At 41.2% G+C, this 26,569-nt stretch overlaps 3 protein-coding genes across 5 annotated transcripts; 1 reads left to right on the top strand and 2 right to left on the bottom strand.

Annotated features, from left to right (window-relative positions):
• The first annotated feature begins 287 nt into the window (after positions 1 to 287).
• vcp (valosin containing protein) lies at positions 288 to 9,995 on the top strand. Its single transcript, XM_085294228.1, has 17 exons — positions 288 to 446; positions 2,233 to 2,344; positions 2,454 to 2,626; positions 2,710 to 2,852; positions 2,971 to 3,101; positions 3,200 to 3,331; positions 3,908 to 4,010; positions 4,208 to 4,341; positions 4,628 to 4,763; positions 5,749 to 5,861; positions 6,263 to 6,427; positions 6,678 to 6,800; positions 6,903 to 7,115; positions 7,264 to 7,572; positions 8,004 to 8,159; positions 8,272 to 8,426; positions 9,392 to 9,995. The coding sequence occupies exons 1-17, from the start codon at positions 430 to 432 to the stop codon at positions 9,495 to 9,497; spliced, it is 2,421 nt and encodes an 806-aa protein (XP_085150354.1). The 5' UTR covers positions 288 to 429; the 3' UTR covers positions 9,498 to 9,995.
• On the bottom strand, positions 9,580 to 13,863 carry akr1a1a (aldo-keto reductase family 1, member A1a (aldehyde reductase)). The gene is given in 9 exon segments (XM_085294229.1): positions 9,580 to 10,600; positions 10,854 to 11,025; positions 11,126 to 11,295; positions 11,363 to 11,416; positions 11,492 to 11,687; positions 11,800 to 11,951; positions 12,857 to 12,976; positions 13,075 to 13,172; positions 13,757 to 13,863. Coding segments are annotated over 8 exon segments (999 nt in total). The 5' UTR covers positions 13,156 to 13,172; positions 13,757 to 13,863; the 3' UTR covers positions 9,580 to 10,546.
• A 1,653-nt stretch (positions 13,864 to 15,516) lies between these two features.
• dnajb5 (DnaJ heat shock protein family (Hsp40) member B5) lies at positions 15,517 to 26,544 on the bottom strand. Of its 3 annotated transcripts, XM_085294226.1 has the most exons (5): positions 26,314 to 26,544; positions 25,138 to 25,255; positions 23,674 to 23,937; positions 22,289 to 22,950; positions 15,517 to 17,511 (listed from the first exon to the last, which is right to left on the bottom strand). In XM_085294226.1, exons 3-5 carry the CDS (start codon positions 23,882 to 23,884, stop codon positions 17,278 to 17,280), a joined length of 1,107 nt encoding a protein of 368 aa, XP_085150352.1. In that variant the 5' UTR covers positions 23,885 to 23,937; positions 25,138 to 25,255; positions 26,314 to 26,544; the 3' UTR covers positions 15,517 to 17,277. The 3 variants fall into 3 exon arrangements, with proteins under 3 accessions (XP_085150352.1, XP_085150351.1, XP_085150353.1); XM_085294225.1 differs by lacking the exon at positions 26,314 to 26,544 and having other exon boundaries at positions 25,138 to 25,421; XM_085294227.1 differs by lacking the exons at positions 25,138 to 25,255; positions 26,314 to 26,544 and adding an exon at positions 24,590 to 24,697.
• Positions 26,545 to 26,569: the final 25 nt, after the last annotated feature.

The following is a 26,569-nucleotide window of genomic DNA, read 5'->3' as shown; positions in this document are numbered from 1 at the left end:
AAAATGCATTATTTACCTTGAAAGTGTGTGTATACATGTGTTATCTGTCTTCCATAAATTTAATCTTACACATTTGCTGTTACCAACAGAAAGAGTCAATTTCATATTTTGGTGATTATTCTATATCAACGCGGTGAAAGTTAATTGGGTGGCTGAATTCAGTCGAAGGACCAATAAGAAGAAAAACCTTCGTCCAAAAGACTCGGTAACAACAAACTCCAATTTTTTGATTGGTTGATGGGTTTGACAGACAACCGCTAGCCAATCAGAATGAAGGATGCATCCAGTTCATGGTATAAGTGTAAAGAAAGCACGGAAACCGCTGCTCTTTCGCGTGAAATCACAGAGAAGGTTGAGCAGAGAACCGGTTAAGCTTCTTAAACATTTAGCTAGAATTTATTTATTAATTGTAATCCAGGTTGGACGACCATGGCTTCGGGAGGGGAGTGAGTATAATTATCATAGTGTATTCAGACAATGTTTATTTCGAAAAAAAGACCAACCAACAAATCCCTTTTAATTACCTAATGTAAGTTAAAATACGTTAGTTTATTAAAGTTAGCTGGAATGCTAATACATTGCTAACAGGGTAGCTAATGGGGTCAGTCACTTCATCCTCCGCACTTTTGTCCGTTGGTTAACGTAACAGTGTAGTTCTCACAATTGTACAATTCCCTATGATTGTTGACATTTGTCTAACTGTTGTCATTCAGGCCGTTGTCGTTGACCGGTTAACGGTGCTGAGCGTTAGCCAGCTGTGTGACAAAGCGCAGTCATCGCTGTCGTGTTTGAATGCTAACATTAGCTTAGCAGCACTGGCAAGGCCACAGCCATCCACCATCACACATCATACCGACACAGTGGCCTACCCACCGGTGAATGGCCCGTTTTTAGATTGGTTATCAGATTTTCATTACAGCGAATATAAATGAGCTCAGTAAATGGCATAAACCCATGTTACCTGTTAAAGGCTTTAGTAAAGAAAACGCTAGGCAGCTAAATGGCTATCTTTAAAGCTATAGCTGCACAGTACAAACAAGCTAGCAGGCTAACAGTGTTGGACACTCATTTCAAATGCCTCTCAGTTTAGTTGGATTCTATTTGCCGTTAGCTGAACAGTAATGAAATAATACATGTAAGCAATATGTACCCCACGATTACGTTGGTAGCTAACGTCTGAAAACTCACGCTACATTTGTAGCATGAGTGCTTAGGGAGGACCTAGCTAACAAAGTTTTTCTAATTCTTTTGCTGTGTCATCTGGGCTCGCTTACTCGCCAGTGTGTTAGCGCAAAAGCTACGGTTAGCGTGCTAACAACATGAAAGAGAAACCATATAAACTGTCCCGGACTTTTACAGAATCATATTGGTGATATTATACCCATATATTTTATTTTAATATTTTGAATGTACGAATGATGGCGTGAATTATCCGTATGTAGCACTGAATCACAATCGGCGAGTTGTGTAAACGACCTGTTTGCACTGAATACCTCAAAGTTGGTCATAAGTGCTTAATTACAAGAGTTAATGTAGAAACATGGGCATGGAATATAAAATGGGGGTTTCTGCCACATCCTGTAAATTACATTTATAATACTTATTTCTGTGGGTCATTATAAAAGTCTACAAACAATACACTGACGTACACAACTTAAGCATTTGCAGTAACAACACAAGGTACCAAAATTTTATTGTACAAGAACTCCCATTTGAGTACTAGACATGCCAGTGTGGTTTTTACAGTGTTGCACAAGCAACTTTTGAAGGAGTTCACATTATTGACTCCATTATTAAAGTTTCTTTCAAAACAGGGTAGAAAAAAGTGCTTTGCATTTCCCCAAAGACAAAGCCAGAAACTGTTACAAGTTTCACAGTGTGCACAGTAATTTTTGAGCCAGTTTCATCAACTTTATTAATGATGTTACTACACTTAAAATTGACTTGTTCTATGACATGGTAATGATAACATTTGACTGTTTTTATTTACTAGTTTTCCTTTTCTATTTATTGTAATGTATATAATATGCGTGGGCTTGAAAAAAAATTGCCAGGCAGAGCGTCGTTAACATTTCAATTGATTATCTCAGAAAAAAATCAAGATTTTGAGATGGTAACCTCAAATTTTGACTTGGTCAGCACTTTTTTTTCCTTCAGTGGTGGAAACTACACATGAGACCTTAAAGGTACTGAAATATTGTGTTTGACCTTTTTATTTTGCGTTCCTCATAGATCCAAAAATGATGATCTTGCAACTGCAATTCTGAAACAGAAGAACAGACCCAACAGACTGATTGTTGATGAATCCATCAATGAAGACAACAGCGTGGTCTCCCTCTCTCAGGTAAATAGTTGGAATGGTTTATCGCTTTATTAACAAGTTCAAGACTTTGATTTGTCATGAAAGGTAGTAACACTGATATTCACAAAATAATGGTTTAATGTGTTTAAAGACCAAAATGGATGAGCTGCAGCTCTTCCGTGGAGACACAGTGCTGATGAAAGGAAAGAAGAGGCGCGAGACTGTGTGTATTGTGCTGTCTGATGACACCTGTTCTGACGAAAAAGTTCGCATGAACAGGGTGGTCCGCAACAATCTGAGGGTCCGCCTGGGTGACGTCATCAGGTATGTAAAAGCACACAACTTTATAAAAAAAAATTTAACAACTTTTGAAAAATTTGTGTTTTTAAGGCTATTATCTCCCTCAGCATTCAGCCATGTCCTGATGTGAAGTATGGAAAGAGGATTCATGTTCTTCCAATAGATGACACAGTAGAAGGAATTACTGGCAACCTGTTTGAGGTCTACCTGAAGCCATATTTCTTGGAGGCTTACAGGCCAATCCGCAAAGGTGAGTACCAGTTTCTTTTGTCAGACCAGAGGTTTTATTTGCATATTTTATCTCTTTCAGGGTACACCAGCTTACCACTCTATTGAAACTGTATGTTTTCAACTTTTACCTTGTCAAGGTGACATTTTCCTGGTCAGAGGAGGAATGCGTGCTGTGGAGTTCAAGGTGGTAGAGACTGACCCATCCCCTTACTGCATCGTTGCTCCTGATACTGTCATTCACTGTGAGGGAGAGCCAATTCGGAGAGAGGTAGGTAGCAGCAACTGTGTGTGGTTTAACTTGTACCGAAAAGAAATGGAAAAAATCAACTGCACAAAAATGTGAACAGCTTGTGTTTGAACATGCAGGATGAGGAAGAGTCCCTGAATGAAGTGGGCTACGATGACATTGGAGGAGTAAGGAAGCAGTTGGCTCAGATCAAAGAGATGGTGGAGCTGCCACTCAGGCACCCAGCCCTGTTTAAGGCCATAGGAGTCAAGGTGAGACTGCTGGGGCTATTTCTTTCTTTCTTTTTTTTAAGTTAACTTAAAAAAATGTAAATTGAAAATCCGGTTTAGCTTTCTTCTAGAATTGTAAAGTAAGAATTTTAACTGTATTTTTGGAAAAAAATGAGGCCAATTTTCCCACTCAGCTAAACAATTTATACAGCCTAGAGATCTTAATCTGTTCCAGTAAAAGTATACCTGTGCAGGAATGACCTGTGGAAAATACCTACTGGTAATGACACGGACTTTTAGAGTATTCTTCATCTGTGTGTATGTGTGTTGTTGTTTTTTTTTCTGTTTGTTTGTTTTATTTTTTGTTCTTTTTTTTGGGCTGCTGTGCTATGCTTATCATATCTAGTATGCATTTCTAGTATTTCATCAAAGTATAGTAAGAGTGCTTTCTATATTTTGTTTGAGTTTCAGTTTGTTTCATGTAATGGTTGACGAGAGGTTCAAAGTTCAAAGAGATTCAGTCTGCCGCCTTTATATCAGTCATAAAATACTTTCAATTTAAGAGAAAAAAAATCTTGTCTTAAATTTGATTTCATTCCTCACCCCCCTTATTTACAGCCACCGCGTGGAATTCTGCTTTACGGACCCCCTGGAACTGGAAAAACTTTGATTGCCAGAGCTGTGGCCAATGAAACGGGAGCTTTCTTCTTTCTGATTAATGGTGTGAACGTTAATTTATTTCTTCTATACCTACGTAATCCTAGTTAGGACTGTTTGATGCTGGAGTGGATTTAGATAGGGTTTGCTGTTTTTGTTTTTTAATGTCTGTGATTGATTTAAATGAGTATTTATGAGAGTCCTATCAGTAGCTGATACTATGGGTGGGGTTGCTTTTCAAACTGTTTGCCCGTGTCTTAGGCCCTGAGATCATGAGTAAGCTGGCTGGAGAAAGTGAGAGTAACCTGAGAAAGGCCTTTGAGGAAGCTGAAAAGAATGCTCCTGCCATCATCTTTATCGATGAGCTTGATGCAATTGCTCCAAAGAGAGAAAAGGTAAGCAAGATCATGGAACTGAATAGGTGGCTAAATACACACACACACACACACACACACACACACACACACACACACACAGTCAGTTTTATTATGTGACTCTTGTGAAATAAATGCAAAAGTTTATAGACCTTGGAAATGAAAACAAAATGTTTAGCAATTATTTATGTATTTATTGAAGTTTATTTTTTACTGTGTTAAAAATCTGATTAAGTACTCTAATTCAGTCAGCACTCTAATTTCTGCATGGGATTTAAAATGTCCTGTTTTGTTTTTTTTTAAATAGACTCATGGAGAGGTGGAGAGGCGCATTGTTTCTCAGCTTCTGACTCTTATGGATGGCCTGAAACAGAGAGCTCATGTCATTGTCATGGCTGCCACCAACAGACCCAACAGCATTGATCCGGCTCTCAGGAGATTTGGTAAACTGTATTTAAAGCATGTCTTTAATTTACTTTATGGGCCAAAACCTAAAGAAACATCCACTTTGTGTGTGTCTGTTTGTCATAAAATGTTAAGTCAGCAACACACCAGCAATTTAATTTATAACATCTCACCATTTCACTACAAATTTGTGTGAAGAGTAATTTTAAACAATATTTAGGCTTAAATTTAAGACTTTAATCATTTATTTATGTATTTATTTTTGCATAATATTCAGCAGTGTCAGAATATGTTCGTTACAGCTTCTCTTCAGGCAAATTAAAATATAATTTTTCAAGTTAAATCATTACTTGAACAGATTCGTGCACATGAAGTTGTTAGATTTTTAGATAACATGAAGAGTACTGTTTGAATGCCTCCTAAAACCTTGTCGTTGCAGTTTTAAAACTGCTGGTGTGTTGATTTTGTGGGGTCTGCAGTTTAATTGTGGGTCACTTTCTCACAACTCTGCACTTCAGTTTGTCAAAGCTGTCAGAAACATCCTAACAAAGGCTTTTCAAAGAGTTAGACATGGATGTTTTCTGAACATTCAAATATGAATGCTGTTAAATGGAATGATTTATGCTGGTCTTCATACTAAAATACTTCTGTAACATCAGCAGATAGTGTTGTACTTCTCTGTTAGCGAGGCGCTAAACATGGGGTGTAAATGTTTTATTTATTTATTTATTTTAACAATGTTCAGTGAACTATGATGGGGGGATGCATAAGCTCCAATATGTGCTCAACAGGAAGTTAAGATGGGTTGTTACTGTGCAAACACATCAGTCATGAATTCCCACACCATGTTTCCACATTCCTGAAACATGGTGTATGCACCAATGCAAAAAACAATTTTTCTTGTTTGTATTTAAATAAACAGCTAGTTTTACTTTTGAGTTTACTCTTGGACTTTAATAATCTTATTCATGTAACGGTTTCTCATTAAAACTAATACTTGGGTTTAATCTTTGTCACTTTCAGGGCGTTTTGACAGGGAAGTTGACATTGGTATCCCTGATGCTACTGGAAGGTTGGAGATTCTCCAGATTCACACCAAGAACATGAAGCTGGCTGATGATGTTGACTTGGAACAGGTTTGTACACATAACTCCTTTCTTGTAATTGGTGTGGTTTAAAGATACAACACACGGATTCCTTGAACGATGGGTATAGCCATATGGTTATTATTGCCTGAGACTAAGAAGTAAAATTGTACTACATGTTTTAAGTAATTATATGTAACTATTGTTAATCTGCTGTTATACTATCTAATGAAGAGCTACTTTCACATTACTCAGTTCCCAAGCTAACCTTAGTGACTGTACTTGGCCTGGCATTCAGTGTATTATAATTGTTCCTTGTGACACAGTCATCCATTATCAAGTAGCTGAGTTGCATAAAGCTACAGATGGAGGTCTTTGTCACATGTAAGGCACATTGCTTGGAAACCTAGGGAAGAATTCCTAAGTGTTGAGCTCTCTGTTTCCAATTTTAGGTAGCCAATGAGACTCACGGGCATGTGGGTGCAGATCTGGCAGCTCTGTGCTCTGAGGCTGCTCTGCAGGCCATTAGGAAGAAGATGGACCTGATTGACCTGGAGGATGAGACCATTGATGCTGAAGTCATGAACTCTCTTGCTGTCACCATGGATGACTTCAAGGTAAGCAATCTGATACTCCTTCGTTAACTGGGGTTACTGTTACATACAGGGTTGCTGTCATGGTAGGGACAGTACTATGTATCTGAGTCTGGAGTTGTATTGATGCAAATTTCATTAGGGGCTATGCCAGGTTCTGTGTTCAAGAAAGTGCATGTCTGATGTCTTCAGCAGTTCCGGCCTAAGATGGTATTCACATAGCCAGTAGTTGCCTTTTGGCGTCAATACTAACACGATCAACTCTGTTATCCAGTGGGCTCTGAGCCAGAGCAACCCATCAGCCCTGAGAGAGACTGTTGTTGAGGTTCCCAACATTACCTGGGAGGATATTGGTGGTCTGGATGATGTCAAGAGGGAGCTGCAAGAGTTGGTGCAGGTATGAGCCTCATTTAGAAATGTCTGAAACAACTGATACATTGTAAACTGAAGGCTTAGTGTTGTCTCTAACTGTTTCCCCCCTTACTTGTACTTAATTTAGTACCCAGTGGAGCACCCAGACAAGTTCCTCAAGTTTGGCATGACCCCATCCAAGGGTGTGCTATTCTATGGTCCCCCTGGATGTGGTAAGACTCTGTTGGCCAAAGCCATTGCCAACGAGTGCCAGGCAAACTTCATATCTATCAAAGGACCTGAGCTGCTCACTATGTGGTTTGGAGAGTCTGAGGCTAATGTCAGAGAGATCTTCGACAAGGTGAGACTTTGTAGGATATCTGTCGTTGCATTTGGATGTCAGAGAATTTGAATGTTGTTAAATCAGAGTTGTCACATTTAACAGTTTGGTGCTGGATAGGACAGATTTCTTTGTATATTTGATGTGTGTGCTCATCTTCTACATGTAGGCTCGTCAAGCAGCCCCATGCGTTCTCTTCTTTGATGAGCTGGACTCCATAGCCAAGGCCCGTGGTGGCAACGTGGGAGATGGCGGTGGAGCCGCAGACCGCGTCATCAACCAGATCCTGACTGAGATGGATGGAATGTCAAGCAAGAAAAACGTCTTTATCATTGGAGCCACAAACAGACCAGACATCATCGACCCTGCCATCCTGAGACCTGGCCGTCTGGATCAGCTCATCTACATCCCCCTGCCTGACGAGAAGAGCAGGGTCAGCATCCTGAAGGCCAACCTCCGCAAGAGTCCCATCAGCAAGGTGACAAAGCTGCTACTTACTCACACAACTGACATACCCACTTAACTCTTGTGTTGTTTTTTTGTTTGTTTTTTTCTTGGTGTAGTTACTGTAGCATACAAACAGTTGATGTGGAATTCCTGTAAAATGTTGTCATTTTGTTAAAAATTTAAAATTTGCTTCTAATTACTTCAGGATTGTTTATTAGAACAATGATAGATGTTAAGAAATGGTCTTACAAGCAATTTAGAACATTAATAGAAATGTCCCCTTTGAGGTTTCATCAGGAGTGGCATCTGGTGTAAAAACTGCCAAATGAAACCTCAGCAGAGATGCCCAATATGATGGCCCTCTTGTGACAAGGGGAGCAGCCAAAAGTAGCTAACAAAAAATGTGACTTACTAATTGTAACTGAATAGAAGTTAAAATTTGACATTGTCTCCATTTGATAGGATGTGGACTTGGACTTCCTGGCTAAGATGACCAACGGCTTCTCTGGAGCTGATCTCACAGAGATCTGCCAGCGGGCGTGTAAACTGGCCATCAGGGAGAGCATTGAAAACGAGATCCGCAGAGAGAGGGAGAGGCAGACCAACCCATCAGCTATGGTCAGCACTTGTTTTATCTCCGTGTTCACTTTTTCATATCAGGATGAGCATCTTCAAACTATTGCAATGCTGCTGCCTCTGATCTCTCATGTATAAAATGTTGATTTCATAGGAGGTAGAAGAGGATGATCCTGTACCGGAGATCAGGAAGGACCACTTTGAAGAGGCAATGCGATTTGCTCGCCGCTCCGTCAGTGACAATGACATTCGCAAATACGAGATGTTCGCTCAGACACTGCAGCAGAGCCGTGGCTTTGGCAGCTTCAGGTACTTTCATTTCATACTAAATTTTGAAAGTCATGTAGTTTTAAGTTTTGCAGAAAAGAACCATTAATGTGGATGCTATTCCTTCTAAGTTCTCATTGATTGTACTGTAATTAGAGCTGGGCGATAGAACAATATGTATTGCGAAATAACTTTTTCTCGATAGAAAAATGAAACTAGAGATTGTCGAAAGGAAAGGCCAGAGAAATTCCGTAGTGTGGAGGTATTTCGGCTATTTGAAGTCTGACCAAAAAACAGAGTAACACGCACTGTAAATTGCGCCAAAAGCATGTTCCCACAAAGTCTGGAAATACAACAAACCTTTTTTATCAACTGAAGCAGTGTCACCCACTAGAGCACGCTCAATCTCTGACTGAAAGCGCTAATTCGTCATCGAAAACAACCAGGGGAATCCCTGCGAAGCAGCAACAGTCAATTAAGTCTGCTTTCTCCAGCGTCTTACCATATGACAAAAAAGCTGAGAGACATAGCAACATAACGAATGCCACAGCTTACTGTCTTGCTAAAGACATGCTACCAATAAACACGGTCGAAAATGAAGGATTCAAGCAGCTAATTAAGGTAATGGATCCTTGTTACCAACTCCGTTGACATAAACATTTATCTCAGACAGCACTTCCAAAGCAATATTATATAAGTTAGTCAATTTTGTCTCTTCTTCTGTAAAATAAACTAAGATTAATTTTTAGAATTAATATTTTGTTTCTAAGTGACAATTTAGTAGTCTGTTTTGTTTGTTCTATTTTGAAACTTAAATGCTTTAGTGGCTCATATCATGATATGAAAAAATCTTATATCGCCCAGCTCTAACTGTAATATGACTATTTTGAATAGAGTAGATTCTTTAATACACTCAAAAGCTGAAACCAGCTGTGTATTTAAAGGATATCTGGAGAAGTTTCCTCTGAATGTAAGAATAAAGAATAAATAAAAATGTTTCCTTTCAGGTTTCCCTCCAGTGCTGCAGGCGGCAGTGGTCCAAGCCATGGTTCTGGTGGAACTGGCACCGGTCCAGTGTTCAATGAAGATAATGATGATGACCTGTATGGATAAACATACACTGCCCCACAGTGGTCAGTACTGGGATCACACCTGTACAAATCTCACCAGATTCCACATTTTTAGGACTTTGTGCTTCTTTCATGTGTTCCTTTTTTTTCTTTTGTATGGTTTGTTTTTTTTCCCCTCTTTTTTTCTTTTTTCTTTTTTTTCCCCCCTTGGAGAAAGCATGTAGCTGCTTGGTTTGCCCTGGCTTTGATGTGGGTGGGGTAAGGGGATGTTGGAATTGGAAGGTGGAAAAACTGACTGTGGATTTCTTTTTCCTGGGGTGGGGGGTGATGTTTGAGTGGCCTCATTCTCAGTATATCACAACCAACATGAATGACTATAGTGATGGAATTCTATGCTAGAAAGAAAAGAGAAAAAAAACACAAACATATTGCTAATGACTTCCTTTTTTTTGTTTTGTTTTTTTAAATAAACAGTAGCATATAATGTATTACAAATTTGTCAAGGTTATGTTGTTGGAAAATAAAATCTCACGAAACAGAACTGTTGTCAGTTTCTATTAAGCTTTTTTATTGCTTGTATATTAGGCATTACAAAATTAAGTTAAACAGATACTTGATTCATCAGAGTGAGGTTAAATCATCTGCATTTATGGTACCTGGTATTATTTGCCATTTATCTGCCTGTTTGACAGAGATGTAAATCTTGCAGAAAGACGGCATGTAACAAAGTTTTTGTTTGGTTCACCCCCCTCCTACTTCTTCTACCAGACACTAAAACTCTTTACAGGGCAGTTTGTAGTTGATGAGATCTGTCTGTTCTCTGCTGCCAGCAGAGTGAAAGTATAAAGATGTGATCAGTAGTGCTGTCACTGGGCTAAGATACTGTTCAGTTTCTGTCCACACAGTGTCACTGTAACTGTGAGAGAAACACTGCTGCTTGGATTTTTTTTTCTTTTTCTTTCTTTTTTTCTTCCCCCATACTGAAAATGTAACGGGGGTGAAAATTGATCAAAATTACTGAACTAAAATTGCTATGAAATTAATCATAGTGACAACTCTTCTTAAAAAGTATACATCGACTTTGCTAGAGACTCAGTAAGCATCATGGAAGGGGAAATGAGGATGTTCAGCATCTCTCCACACTCTCTCTCTGTAGAAACAAATGCAAATTGTAGTTAATGGTTTATTTTAATAATTTGCCTATTAATGTACTACTATACCCAACTAACTCCAAACACTTCTGAGAAACTGTTTAAAATCCAAGACCACCTGAAATCACCAGCTGTGAGCCTTCTCCAGAGGGAGACTACAATAGTTCATGCTTTGGTATATAAACATCTAAATATTTAGGCTCTGGGGGAAGAAGCCGTTCAGAATTGTTTTTAGGTGCCAAGGAGACTTGGTGACTTACCTCGACTGTTGGAGCGATGAAACGCTTGTTGTGATTGAAGGATTCAATGCTCTTCGTGTCCTCTTCTGACAAGGAAAAGTCAAACACGTTCAAGTTCTGCTGGATTCTGGAAGGCGTCACGCTTTTGGGAATACACACAACACCCCTCTGAATGTGCCACCTGCAAATGAGTCATTGAGTCATGTGATTAGTCAAATAAATGGAGGACACCGTTAAAGGGATTAGTGGTGATTGTATTACTTTGAGTTTTCCTGCCTTACCGGAGTATAACCTGGGCCGGTGTCTTCTTGTATCTTTGGGCTATGGCTCCCAGTCAAGGATCTGCTAGCAGACTTGGTTCATTAGCGGAGGCCCAGGGTCTGTCTCCACTGCCCAGAGGACTGTAAGCTGTCACACAAACTCCCACTGAGCTGAGATGGAGGTGTGAAACCTGTTACTTTGACATATTAATCTCAGAAAGGATGACTGCCAGTTTGAATGTTAAACAATCATTAAACTGATCGACAGTGTGAGAGGAGATCTGCTTGAGACAAATATGGATGGCATTCAACCTGTAACACAGACACACAATTATTAGTTACAGTTTACTGACTTGTTTGAACAGAGCTGAAAAAATGTAGCTGCACATGGTTTACTACAGGTTTGTGTCTGGCCATGCTTATGATGTCATCAGTCTGCCTGGCATTGAAGTTGGACAGACCTATAGCCTTGACTAGCCCTCTATCTACGAGGCTCTCCATGGCAGTCCAAGTATCCCTGTAGTGTGTGTCAGAGTAACAAATGCTTCCATCTTCCTTTCGAGGCATCAGTTCCTTCCCCCTCCTGAAACGCCCACACCTGAATAGCTGCTTCAGGTAAAGTGACAATTCAATCTCTGCTCAGTTACAGCCAGATGGAGACGTATTAACATTACTGAGTGTGTGTAGTCACTCACTGAAATGCAATGGGCCAGTGCATGAGGTAAAGGTCCAGGTAGGAGAGACCCAGATCTGCTAAACTGGTCCTGCATGCCTCTTCAACATCCTGGGGGTCATGTTTGGTGTTCCACAGTTTGGAAGTCACAAACACTTCTTCACGCTGCAGAGCCTGGAGCGGAAAGTATGACACGGATACAAACCAATGACTGCTCTGAATACAGGGAAACACTTGAACAGGGCACATTACAGACAGTGACAAGTTTGAGCCTGATGGTAGTGAACTGCAGACTTGAACCTATGTTAAAACCAATCTTCATCTACATGTTTTGGCTTACAGACCAAATATTAACCACTTCTTCAAAACCATTTGCTGACACAGTGATTTGTATACACTCTTTGGACTCTTCTTTAAAGAAACATTATGTTATTTGGGTTTCTGAAATTTATTTGAAAAAAACAAACAAAAAGCAACAAAAAACCCACGAGAGAAGTATAGATGAAAAAACATCTTGGCAGAGCTTCCTAACCTCAGAAATATAACTAAAACTGTCATACATCTCTAACCCTGCAGTGGCCCTCAGGTTTAATAAACAACAGCAACAATCAACAGAAAAACACTTCACAGGTAAGATAAGGAGCAGATATCTTGTTTGTTTATGTGACTAAACTGAAAATATTTATCCGTTTTTTATCTGAATGTCAGTAGATTTATCAGTTAACACTGTAAAGCCTGAAACATGAAATAACTGCCAGGAAATTCTATTTAATTGTAAATAAATAAATAAATAATAATAATAATTAATTTGCTCACAGTAGCACTGCATGTGTCTGATAGGCTACCCTATTACATGGTCCAGCAGATAGCTCCTACAATTCTTAATATCATTCTAAAGCTCACTTTTAAAGCTCTGAGTCAAGAAAGCATGTGGATTGCTTTGAAAAGTTCGGCTAAATATTTGTAGTTTTTACTTTTGTATGTATTTTTATGGCACATGTCCACACCAGCCTACTGATGTGGCTGACGTGAAGAGAATAAAGGCACCTGGAGCTGATTAAAAGACCACCAAAGCTCACCTTTCCTGGACCCACCCAGAGAGCCAGAGCCTCTCCAACCTCCTTTTCATTCTCATAAGCAGCAGCACAATCAAAGTGCCTGTATCCACACTCTAAAGCTGTATGCACCGCCTGCTTCACCTGAGAACACACAGAGACAGACGTAAGCTTTAAAATTCCACCATGTCCAAAAACATTTGTTGGACCTGCTAACTCTGTGTGAGTGTTTATGTCCCTGCCTGTCCCGAGGTACTTTTCCATGTGCCGAGTCCAATCACGGGCATCCTCTGCCGTGTCGAGAGAGTCACAAAGGTGTTCATGCTCCAACTCTGAGAACCTGGCGGAGAAAAGACAAAGAGGAGTGTGTGAGGTCTTCACTCGCGAGCTTATATGAGGCTTAGTTGTCTGGTCATCATGACCAAGTCCTAACACTGAGTTACTGATTAAAACACATATGAGTTCATGATCTGCACTACAGCTGGGGTCATGTGTATGAATCATATACTCTACATATGCAAATTCCTTTAACAAGCAATCGTCTTGCTTGCTGACCCACTTTTCTGTTATTAGCTGTTCTTTTGCCATTTGAGCTTAAAACTGTGTTTCGGTGAAAATATAAACTCTTTGTGAACTCAGCCCCGTCGCAAGAAATGGCTGATGCGGCTAGATGCCATTCGTCACAGTGCAGAGTTACTGGAGCACATCTCAGGCAGCCTTTCCATGGTTCACTAATTGCCTGTTTTATCCTCAACATGTGGGGCGCACACACAGACTTTGCTCATCAGGCACTGCAGTTGTTTCACGTGATCTCCCAGCACAGATCACCCTCCCTTTGCTCTGCCCAGGGTGCAGGAGAAAACATTTAAACCAGTAACCATCAAACACAACCAGCATTTGAATAAAAAGTCTTTCTTCTCGTACCTGGAATTGCTTCAGAAGATGAACCAGTGATCAGTTGAAGGTTGAGTCCATCAGAATTTTAGCACGCTGAGGTCAGTCTGTCTTCATATGTTTATCTGTAACTACGGCTGATGGAAAATGTCCAAATTCCACCATGCACACTGTTAAACATTCATGACCAGGGTCACAAGGCAGATTTATTTGTTTAGAGGTGCTGGTGGCTGCTCAATTTTTACTTCCATATTACTTTCAGAATTTGGAGTCTTATTCCAGTTTTGATCTTGCTAACCTTAAATGCCCAATCAAATCAATAATCTATCCATCTATCTACGTCTGAGAAGATGAATGCAGCAGGGAAGATGAAAAAATAGTTTTGATACAGAGATTTGTTTACATTCTTTTGACTATTTTCTCTAAAGAAATGTCGGATAATTTAGTCTTCAAACATGAAGTTAAACAAAACCATGACTGAAGATTACACGAACAAATCTTGATGGATCTTGTTAACCTTACAACTGTAATAAAAACTGTCAGATAAATGTATTACAGTGGCCTTCATGCGCAAAGCAAAAATACAAATACACAAAACCCAACAATTTTAACTTTGCAAGCAAGGTAAGGACAGGCAGGTGTCACGGTGGTAAAGTGGTTAACAAGACAGTTACTGGTTCATGTTGGATGGCTGGGGCCTTTCTGTGTGGAGCTTGCATGTTTTCCCTGTGCCTGCATGGTACTCCTGAGGGTCCGAATAACATTCGTCAAACTTAAGTAACGATTCTAAATTGGTCATACCCGTGAATGTCTTTCTATGCTGTCCACTCTTGCCTCTGTACGCAACCACAGAAGATTTCAGATCAAACAGAACTCGAACAGTGTGACTGAAGTGCAAATTTTTAGCTTTAACTCAAAGCATTTTACAAAAGTATTGCATTAACTTTTAAGAAATTACAGCCATTTATAGTCTCCCATTTTCCAATACTTAAAAATTATCGTCTGACACGCAGTTTCATGGCCAGGTGAGATCTGTTCCTTTGTTATTTAATGATAAATGGTGCAGATAGAAGATATGGAGTTGGAATGGACTCCAAGTGATGAACTTGCTTGAGGCACCACAGGAGACAAATATGGTGCTCAAAGACAGAATTGTGTGCATGGTTAAGAGAAACAACATCTAACAAAGTCAAGAACACTCTCTGGTAGGCCTATTCTTCAAACGTCTACATTTGATTATGAAAATAAATACAGAAGGTCTACAACACAGTGAAAACTACTCGTATTTGGTTTTTCAGTCTTATGGCATCCTCCTTCATTTCCATCAATATATCCTTGGATCTCATATTACGGTTTATCCTGGAATAATGAGAAAACAGGCCTCAGTTGGACATGAAACTGGTTGTCAGCCAATGGTCATAATTGTTAAGCAGTGAATGGAGGTGTTTTGTAAAACCCCTTTAATGAAATCAGAGAATCTGCACTTCAAACATCTTTATGCCTGGTTTAAACTCCACTGTGGTGGTGTAAAAGAGGCAAAATTAACAGGTTAAGGTATGTTTGTTGTTGCTGTTGTGCGCTGAGAAAGGTTTTAATCTTATATAATGTTGCATGTTGGTCTTTTCTCCTCCCCCCTCCTTGAGGTTTTCTTCTTTCCCACTGTTGCCAAGTGCTTGCTCATAGGAGTTCTGAGATTATCAGTTTTTCTTAGACTGTAAAGCACTTTGAGGTGAATGTTATTAGGAACTGGTACTTGTTCTCAAGCAGCAATAAATGAAAATGAAGCAAACTTCACACATTTGGTTTATTTGTTTTCATTTTGAAAAATTCATAGATATTGGCATATGCACAATAAGCAGTGTGAGTGAGTCTTTGATTAGCAGCAGCAGCACTTGTTAAGCCTGGTTGTTGCCACAGGACCATCACACAAGTCATTCAAGTCTCTCCCCAAAGAGAAAAAACAACAACATATCTTATAGTTTTGTCTTTCACAATATAAAAGAGAATTTATCAAACACGAAGCATTCAAATATTTTCCTGTACACCTCATTTATTCGACCTACTAGGACTGTCAGCATAACCCACACATATTCTCACCACTGCTGCAAATTACAGCGAGGAAGAGCTCAAGGGCGTCCCCTGCAGCTGAGACAGAGAACAGTTTTTCTATTTGCACTACGTACAGTTTGTAACGTTTGATGTACAGCTGTTAGGGAACAGAGGCATTTATCACATCGGAAACTGAGGACTCCATGTAACCAAAAAAGTAGACAACAATGCGGTCTACTTTTTGGCATTGCTCACAGTAGCACCGAGACATGGCCTTCAAATGCCACAAGAGAAAGCAGAATATCCCACAACAAAGCTGGCTTTCCCACAGGAATCGGTCTAACGTCACGCTTGCATTCCTCTGGGAAATCCAGCAATTACTTGTATGGCACTTTACAAAGACGAATTGGCAAAAATCATCAGTCTTGTATCAAATCACTTCCTATAAATGATCCTTCTTACATACAGTACAGTAAGGTGAATTACTTTACATAGCTTGCTTACCGTTTTTTTAAAATTACCAGGTCCTGGTGGTAACGCCTAACACAGCATAGGGCATCATGTGTTGTGTTCATGGCTATTTGTCTTTATTATAGTGTGACCTGTATGTGTGTTCACATATGTGGTGTGACACCGGGCTAAGGCACCTAAATGTCCCTCAGATATTGAGCCAGGCTATTCAGTTCACAGCTCAGAAGGGAAAGCACCGATATTATGTGCAGATATCTAAACTTACACTGCTGTTACAGTTACGTGATTGTCATTCCCAGATTCTTCCATTGCAGCTAAACTATGCTAATATTATTGGAGTAATGCAAGAGTTTTTAGAGCTCTGTGGCACTGCACGTCTAGGGATATTTTAGGGGAGACAGATCATACTAATGGCCTACAGATTTTCAAGCATAATTCTTTATTAGATTGAAAGCATGGGGGAGAAAAAAGAAGAAAAACTCTGGCATGTGCCAAAGGAAAGGCTATGCTAAAAACCACTGAAGCTGCTGGTACACTTAATGTAAACATTAAGCAATCCTTTTTTGACATGTTTGGAAAACAAAATCCTGTTCTTGTTATAAAATATTTCACGCTTTATCCTATCACAAAAAGACGAGGATCAGAGTCGGACGGCATATAAAACCACTGATAAATCCGTATAAAACAGTTAAGAAAAGAGGTTCCCTTAAAAACCAGAATCGTGCTGAGCCCATCCTCAGCACCGCTCTGCTGCTCAGGGTGCTTGTGTGTGTGTATTTGTGGGTCTGTGTGTGTCTGTGTGCGCGCGCGTTTGGGCTGAAAGACAAAATAAATATGAGTACTTTACATCCTGATACTGCCATTCTTCCTTTTGTGAAGTCCCTAAATTATCACAGCACATGTTCAAAGCTGTATTCATTCACAGGGACATGAGGGTAACTACAAACAAAGAAGGAGTAGATGAAGGAGTGTAGTTTTTTTCCTCAGGTTTAGTCTGGAGTTTGTGGTGGAGGAGTTAGAGATGTGTCTTTCTAGGACTGGGGGAGGTGTTGTCTGATAATTTCTCTGGACTGAGGGGGGATCCTGTCGGGAAAACGGACCGAAAACTCCACGATGAGGTCACCACGCTGTGAAGGGTTCTTTGGAAAAGGCAGGCCTTCGCCTCTGAGTCGTTTCACCGTCCCTGGCTTGATGATGTCGTGACAAGGGAGGGAGATAACGCGGTTTTCCAGCGTGGGAATGCTAACTGTGCAGCCACACAACGCCTGGAGAAGAGAGGAGATTGAAAGGGTTAATATCATTAATAGGAATAAAATGCCAAATCCATGAATATCTCGGTGATGTAATGTTTCGTTAAAGTCTGCAGTGTTCATATCTTCCCCCAGTACGCTATCGGGAGGCAGTATTTGCTGTGCTTTCGGTGTGGTGTGTGTAAAAGTATGTGAAGAAAAGGAATTGTACTGACAGCACTGCGGGGGTCGAAAGAGCAGTATTTGGAACAGGAACATTTAGGAAAACATGACTTGGCAGTGGGAAAGTTTTCTAGTCTTTGTTTGCAAGTGTGTGTGTGTGTGTGTGTGTGTGTGTGTGTGTGTGTGTGTGTGCATGTGTGTTAGGGAGTGTGTGTAAGTGTGTCAGCATTGCAGGGCCCCACATTGCACAGGGGACTAATTTTAGCAACGGTCTCATAGCTGGGACTAATGAAGTCAGGCAGGAATCGGCTGAGCTCGTAAATAGTTGGAGGGCCTGTCAGATCCCCACATGCACACAAACACACACATGCACAGACGCACACTCACTCACATGCCTCACCTCCTTATCACAGTGCCTGATGCATCCAGTCCGTGTAGAGAGCGCTAAACTAAACACAGAGACTTTCCGGTTATCACGACTTCACAGGCTTTCCAGTGAGCATCATTCACCAGATTTGCACTTAATGGAAAGAACTATTTAAATCCACAACAGTGTGAATGGACTTCCCTTTTCTTTTTTCTTTAAATATAACACTTGAAAAATACATCACTACAAATAAAACAGTAAATAAATACTATAAAAAGGTGTGGAAAAGAGAGAGAAAACCAGTGAGAATGACCAGCAGTAGAATTCACTGTGAGCTAAAGGGTTAGGTTAAATAATGAAGACGGGGAGACAGAAGCTTAATTTGGAGATTCCTCAAACTACTCTAAGACAAAGAAAGATATAGAAATTAAAATTAAACATTTTAAAGTTGTTAAAGGGTCGGCTCTCTTATGCCATTTGTTACTGGCTCCATTAACCTTTAGCCGAGGAGATAAAAAAAAATGTTACTGTTCATCAGGTATAGACCAATTTTAACAGCATGTTGCTATTGTTACTGTGCTACTTTTAAATGCATTTACAGCTAAGGCTGATGAAATACACTCACCAGCCACTTTATTAGATATGGCAGCAACTCAATGCATTTGCAGTTCAAACAGAGCATCAGAATGAGGAAGAAATGTGATTTAAATGACTCTGAACGTGACACGTGGTTGTTGCTGTCAGACAGGCTGGTCTGAATATTTCAGAAACTGCTGATCTACTGGGATTTTCCAACACAACCATCCCTAGTGTTTACAGGCCGTGTTCCAAAAAAGAGAAAATATCCAGTGAGTGTCAGTTTTCTGAGTGAAAATGTCTTGTCGAAGCCAGAGATCAGCAGAGAAGTGCTTTGATCTAATAAGAAGGAAAAAAACAACTCAAATAACCACGCATTACAAATAAGGTATGCAAGAGAGCATCTCTGAATGCACAACGCGTTGTACCTTGAAGCAGATGGGCTACAGCAGCAGGAACACCACACTCATGTCAGCTAAGAACAAAAAACTAAAGCTACAATTTACAAGGGCTCACCAAAATTGAACAATAGAAGAATGGAAAAACATTCAGTCTGATAAATCTCTATTTATGGCACGATATTCACATGGTAGGGTCCAAATTTGGCATGAACAACATGAAAGCATGGATTCATCCTTCCTTTTATTAACCGTTCACGCTGCTGGTGTGGGAGATATTTTCCTGGCACACTTTGGGCTTGTACCCACTGAGCATCACTTAAACCACAGCCATCCCTTTATGACCACAGTATGCCCGTCTTCTGATGGCTGCTTCCAGCAGGATAACACACCATGTCACAAAGCTCAAATAATCTAATACAGGATTCTTAAACACTGTACTCAAATGGCTTTCTCAATCCAACATAGTGGCTCTGGGATGTTGTGGAACTGGATTTCATATCATGGATGTGCAGCTGACAAATCTGCAGTATCTGTCTGATGCTGTCATGTCAATATGGACTAAAATCTCCAGCACCTCTGTTTCCAGCAGACTTATAGCAAACCAAAAGCGTGTCCAATCCAGTACTACATACCTACCTAATAAAGCAGTGAGTGTGCATCTAGTACAGGTAACTATAGTGGTGCTAGATATAAAAAGGGAGATCACTTATATCACCTGGGTATCATAAAAGATCAAATCCCTGAAGGATTAAGATACTCAATAGCTAGAGATGTATAAATTCTATCCCCTTCTGGTGTAATTGTGATTTTTGCCCAGAATAATAGCTCCAAGATCCAATCCATGCGCTTAGACACTATTGTACTAATTGGAAGATTTTCAGGCTGTGCCTGTTTCTTTGAAAAGAAACTGGGGTGTAAATGTGGCCTGGAGAGCAGCTGCTTCACAGGACCAAGTTTTCCAGCCATGACATCATCATCATCCTTTAACCCATCACATACATTAGAGGGTGATTTCTTTGACTGCAGTGGAGAGCAGTGGCTCATCCTTCAGTTATGGACAGCTCCATTGACTAACACACGTCTCGCACACAGACAGGTTGCCATGACGCTCAACACACATTGCCAGCTGATCCGAGGGCCCACTGATTGCGTAAGCACAGACAAGGCTTTAGAAACTGACACAGACACACAGTCACTTTTTGCTATATTTGAAAGAACATTTTCTAGACTTGTATTACTGAGGGCCATATGCTAATGTTAACTTTCACTGTTAAAACCCAACAGTTTTGTTACATTTAGCTGTCAGAGCCAGCTTAAGGCGTGCTCATAGTCCGAAGTGTCCTTACAAGTGTGGGCCGCCTGTCACAGAGCCTGTCCTGAAATACTGGTTGCTAATGCTACACACAACAGATGCTGCAAAATGCAAATGCTGTCTTACTCCCATAGATTCAGCAGTTATTTGCCAGAGAGCTGCAAAAAAGCTGTCCACGCTGCCTTCAAAGCCCAGCAGCTACAGTTGTCCTGGATGTGGATTTTACAGCAATGACAGGAGCTAGACAACTCAGAGGCTTCATTATTGCCATAGAGCCTACCTACAGATCCCAATATAGACTGGTTTCAGGGAAGCCAGTGTGTCATATTTGAGGTAAACTCTCAAATTGCTTCTGACTGTAACTGTGAAAAGACAGCGGGGCTGAATGTTACCTCTGCTAATGTCTCCCAGGAGTGTATAGCATAGCCAAACAAACTTGGAGACACTAAACTGAGCCGCTGATCAGGGCATGCTTCAGGCAGAAAGCAAAACTGAACAGCCAAATATCTGGAGACTCATACAGCAGCCAAAAATATGACTAAATAGAGATACCTGCTTCAGAAAGGCGATTGCAAATATCAGCATGCCTCAGTCTCACCCCTTTTGGTTTTTACTTTGTAATGAGCACTTGCAGAGATTTTTGCTAATATAATCAATCATCTGATTCGTGAAGCTATATTCTCTACTGAAGAACTGGATAACATTTGCCACATTATGCGTGGTAGGTTTTCTAGCATGCGGCATGCATCTGGTGCTGTGATTTTACTGCAGTATTTAGCATCACATCTTCAAGAGAGCAGTGGAATATGAGCTCTTATTTGCTTTGGATACTGAATCATCTGACCCACTTCCCTAATATTCCCTAGATACCCCCCCGACACACACATCCCAGCCACAGTTCCCCTTCGCTTCCTCATCTCAACTTTAGCTGCGTCAGAAATTAAGTCTCTTATCTGGCTGCTGTGGGAGCAGAGGGTTTTAGCTGTGGGAGTTCTGCAGTGCAAACCTAATCACTGTGCTGGTTTGATCAAGTACCATCCCCTGCTTAATGTGACTCAACAAACTCTAATGTGCTCTCGTCAACTTAGGCTTCATTGTCTTTCCGTGTGCAGACGCACTTATTTTCCAGCGCATTAACTGCACGGTGCGAGAGTCAGTGCTGCTTTTAGAGGAAACCTGCTAAAAAAACAAAACAAAAAAAAAACCAAAAAACACAGGCCCGAGTTGAGTAAAAACAACATCTCCCCTGACATCTCCAGCTATTTGAGAACACCTGCCATTAAGCAGATCACGTCGAGAGCAGGCCAGTGAGTGGCAACGCTATTAGAAACATTAAAGTTTGTCTAATATAGAGCCAGAGCAGAGCTGGTGCTGGACTCTCTGCCCTCTAATTAAATGTCCTGCCAGTCACAGTAATAACAGCCTGGATCATCACCAATGTCACACTGCAATCCGTCTTTAACGGAGTGTGTTGGCAAATACGCTTGAAGATGGAGAGTGTGTGCACACACACACTTGCTTGTGTGCAGCTTTGTGCTTGTGTGTCTATTTATGTATTGATGCATATGTTTTCATACAGTGTGCAGAACAAGTGAGGATAATGGCTTTGTGCCAGTCGCACAAATACACCACATTCTGGCTTCCTCTATCACATTGCAGTGGCAGAGACTCTGATGCACACACTCTCCCACCTTGGTATGTTTGATATGACCACCCACCCAGCACTGTTAAATTACAGACACACCTCTCTGGGCTGAATGACATGAATAATTTGTATTTTTAGTTCAAACTTTGCACATCTTCATTAAAAATTAACCTGGGACTGCTCCACTGGGAATCAACATCAGAAGCTTGGCAGCATTATCTACAACTACATGTAGAACAGCAACAAAGAGAGTTCAACTGGTGACAGAGGGAAAATCAGAAGACAAGACAGATGAGAGAGGGAGGTTAAATCGAAGGAGACAGGCGCACCTCTTTTAGGCTGATCTTGCAGTTATAGATTATGTTGGAACCGTCTCTTTTGAAGTGGGCGTGCCCTTTGTCTTTAAGCACAAACGCTATGTCGGCGGGAATGTTCTCAGGGGTCTCGTCCCCTTCCTTTGGGAAAGTAATCTTGGTCCCCTCCTTCCAGCCTTTCTTGATGACAATGTTGAGGATCTTGTCCTCCGTCCTCATGCTCCGTCCGTCTGGGTTCAACCTGCGGCGTGTGATCTTCATGCGCTTGGTGCAGCCGTGGAAGATCTCTTCCAGCGAGACCTTCAGCTCGTGGACGACCGGAGGATCCTGCTGCTTTCGGTTGGTCCCGAGGCGCTCTGATGGTACGCCTCTCCTCCTGCGGCCTTCCCCTGGGAAGCCATTGTTCATCCCCCCCGGAAAGCCAAACTGCCTCCCAAAATGGGTAAAGGGATCATCCTCGTCCATTTCCGCGTCCTGCTCCGTGTCATTGCTGTGGTCGTTGTGGAAGGAAAAGCCGTTGGAGCGACTGTGACTGCGGTTGGAGCCGAAAAACATATCAAAGGGGTTGGAGCCACCGAAGAAGGAGGCAAAGGTGGCATGGGGATCTCCATGAAAAGTGTAGTGGTACGATGAACTTCCAGGAGGACCCGAAGAGCTGCTGCCTCCTGTTTTTAAGCCTGAGAGATTTAAAAAAAGAGAGTGAGAGAAAGAGAACAAGAACGTGAGACCTCACATGCACACACTCAAACACCCACCAGCCAAAATACACACAATAATATGAATTCAGATACCAGACGTAGGACCTAAACACAAAGTGTGGGTAACAGTAGAGAGAAGAGTGGTGCCCGCGTAGGTGGGAAAAATCCCACAGCATCACCGGTCTTCCAAAAGCACTGCTGTTGGAGAAACTCAGGTCACTCCATCCAACACACTCGCACAGAAACACACACTTACACGCACACGTTTTCAGCAGAGACACATGCACAGAACACCCACAAATGCAAACTACAGCAGTCGCTGCTATTCATATCTGAACCACGTAATAGTCTTATGCCATCTGTCTGTCATCTAGCACACCACACAGACACGCACACAGAGTTACATACACACTCTACGGGCAGCTGAGGTAGACTATAAGGTATTAGAGCTGGTAAGTGTTGTTGACACCGAAGACAACAACAGAAAATTAAACATGTGCCAGCACATAAACATGAAAACATGGAAGAGACGGCATTATTACTTCAGTGACTGAAACCCACCAAGCTGCGATATGAGATGGTTCCTGAGCTATTTCAATAACAACTTAATCCATCATAACCCCGGCTTAATAAGGCTTCACTAACAAAGCCTGCACTCTCTGACCCCTTGCACTCAAATGACCCAGAACACCCTCTCCTTACCTTCCTCTCCCAGCTGATCATAGACCACCCTCTTCTTGGGGTCACTCAGCACCTCATAGGCTTCTGCGATCTCCTTGAACTTCTCCTCTGCGCTAGGATCCTTGTTCTTGTCTGGGTGAAAGCGGAGCGCCATGCGCCGGTAGGCCTTCTTGATTTCCTCCTCGTTGGAGCCCTTGGGGATGCCCAAGGTCTTGTAGTAGTCCTTCCCCATGTTGGCACTCTCAGGAATGGGACCCCCTCTTCAGCTCAGGCTGTTGTCAGTCACTGGTGAGATACAAGACTACTTTAGAGTCTTAAGATGGATACTACGCTGAAGGAGAGGTTATATTTGAGTTGGCAAAGGTGCAGAGTGGACTGCATCCATTAGGGTTTTACTGTGAACACTATTTAATGATGCTGTAGCTGGAAATAGAAGGTGCTGCTTTCACTGCTGAAAAATCAAGAGTGCCGAGGAATCCCCCTTCATCTAATTCATCACAGGGCTTCTGGCGACCAGCTCAGCCTGTTAGGCAGGGTATAGATAATACTTTAATAATAATGGTGATGATTATCTGCCTCCATCCCAGTTTTGTTTAACCATCCGGGCATAAAAACCCAAATGGACAGGCAGAAGCGCTTCGCCGAAGCACTGCGGTGGACACAGCGGGAGCGCACACGGCAGGGGGAAAGCCTGGTTTCATCTGTAACACTAAAACACCCTGACTATCTGCTGCTACAGAAACCGTTCGCTATTACAGTAAAGCCCACTCCCACGGGAAAAAAAAAAACCCTTTAGCGTGACAATTTCAGCTTTATTTGTGCCACTGTAAAAACCAACAGCGGGTTTAATCTGATTCACATTCCGACAGAAAGGAAAAGCCTAAAAAATAAAAAACGAATAAATGGACAGTGAGAAGAAATACAAGCAAAATCCTACCAGGAAGCTTTGCAATTAATGAAGAATCAGAACAGCATGGCCCGGCTTCTCCCTGTCTCTCTGTCTTTCTTCCCTTCAGCCCCTGCTGTCTGCCTGCCTGCTGCTCTGATGCTGCTGGGTCCTTATAAATTGACGTCAGGACGCCGGGAGGATCACTGGCTCTGAAATAACCGGTGACCAAACACCGAGATCCCCCTGACGTTTCTCTGAAAAATCTCGGACAAATGTCCGTGAACCTTCGAGTCCACATCCACCATGGGTAATAATAATAATACTAATATATATTTTTTAAAAGCAGGGTACCGTTCTCTAAAAAATGGATTAAAGCATGGGTGCGCAAGGAATCTATGAAAAAGTTACTAAGTGATTGTAACTTCTTTGATACGGGGCTGTGTTCGGTTTTTAATAACTCCTTTCACTCTGGTGATGGTTGATAAACCTAACCCCGCTTCTCGTCCGCAGTCGTGTTCTTTTCTGGTCCACCCGACTTTGAAATTTGCGCAAATATAGAAAGCTTTTCCTTAAAAAGCGTCAAAACATTTCCTTACCGAGCCTGCTCCTCCTGCTGCTGCTGCCTTGTTTCCGATTCTGGTCCTGTGTCTGAAAATTGCAGCCGGGAGAGCAGACCCAACCCTCTGTCAGCCAGCAGCGCTCTTTGTTCAGGGTCTGCTCACATACACACAAACAGCACAGGCTGATTTCTATTTAGGATTAAGTTAAATTAGTGGCATTGGTTTAACTTTTTGATTTATGGGCAGTCGAAGCTGGCAGGTCTGGGGCTTGGGTGGACATATTTGGACAGGCGTCGTCCTGATACCTTTCTTTAATTTTTTTTCTTTTTAAAGGAAAAAGAAAGCGGTGTGTGTTAATGCGTGTGATCCTGCAGTCGTGCCTGGATTTAATCGGTATAAACACTGACTGCTGAGTCATGTGATGACTCCCCTCTTCCCCACACACGCATTTTCATCTTCTATCTTTGTGAAAAGTTAACATCTATTCACAGTCACATCCTACTTTCTCAACACCAAACCTCAACTTTCACGCTTTCCCATCCCTCAAAAACCCATTACATCCTCAACCCAAATCTTATTTTTAATATTTTCACTTTTACACTTAACCTCACCCCCAACACAGATTACCTTTTTCCCTCCCAACCTTTAAGCCTTTCACCTATTATTATAAATTCAAGTTTAGCCATTTCCAAAATAATCCATCTGACCCCAAACCTTGACCCAGAGCTGCTTGGAGATTGTTGGAGAGTGAAAATGGCTCCATCAAGGTTGATGTTTGGTAGAGATTCAACACATACACAGCTTCTAAATAATGTCTTATTAGAATAAGTATATAAGTATATATAATAAGTATAATAAGTCTTAATTTGAACAAATCAGTAAGCAATAAGCATCCACATTTAGGCCTTCATCAGGTTACGTGCTTTACTAGTGAGGATTCCCAAACAAATAGTTAAACTTACCCAAACCTGTTGACAAATGGTCTTAAAGCTCAGAGTGACCCCTAGACTGTCCTTGTGTACAAGTGAACCTGATATTACAAGATTTCACATCTTGTAATATGTGAAATCTATTAATCTTCACATTAATATGAACTCAGATACCAGATGTAGGACCTAAAGACAAAGTGTGGGTAACAGTAGAGAAGAGTGGTGGCCACGTGCTTAAAATCCCCAGAGATACATTAAATAGATCTTGTTCAATAAAATTTACCTTATTTGGAGTTTTTTTTCCGTCTTTCACTGCAGGGAGATTTCATTCCACACATCACATCTCAAAGGAGAAATATTCCTTTGTGCAGATCAGATCAAGGAGCAGCCTACCTAGCTTTAAAAAAAAAAAGTAGAAGAAAATTGCATGTAATGTGGAGGTCTGAGTCATTATTGATGACTTTTAGCATTAAGTGCACAGGAAAGTACACCCAGCAGGGTGAAACGCTTCTTGTCGAATTGAGACGGGGAGAGATAAT

This window comes from Mchenga conophoros, linkage group LG12, assembly GCF_057382185.1.
Source record: "Mchenga conophoros isolate Kocher_MC1m ecotype Shallow Benthic linkage group LG12, M_conophoros_male_GT1.1, whole genome shotgun sequence".
Lineage (NCBI taxonomy): Eukaryota > Metazoa > Chordata > Actinopteri > Cichliformes > Cichlidae > Mchenga > Mchenga conophoros.
This window is presented reverse-complemented; position numbering and strand designations above follow the sequence as displayed.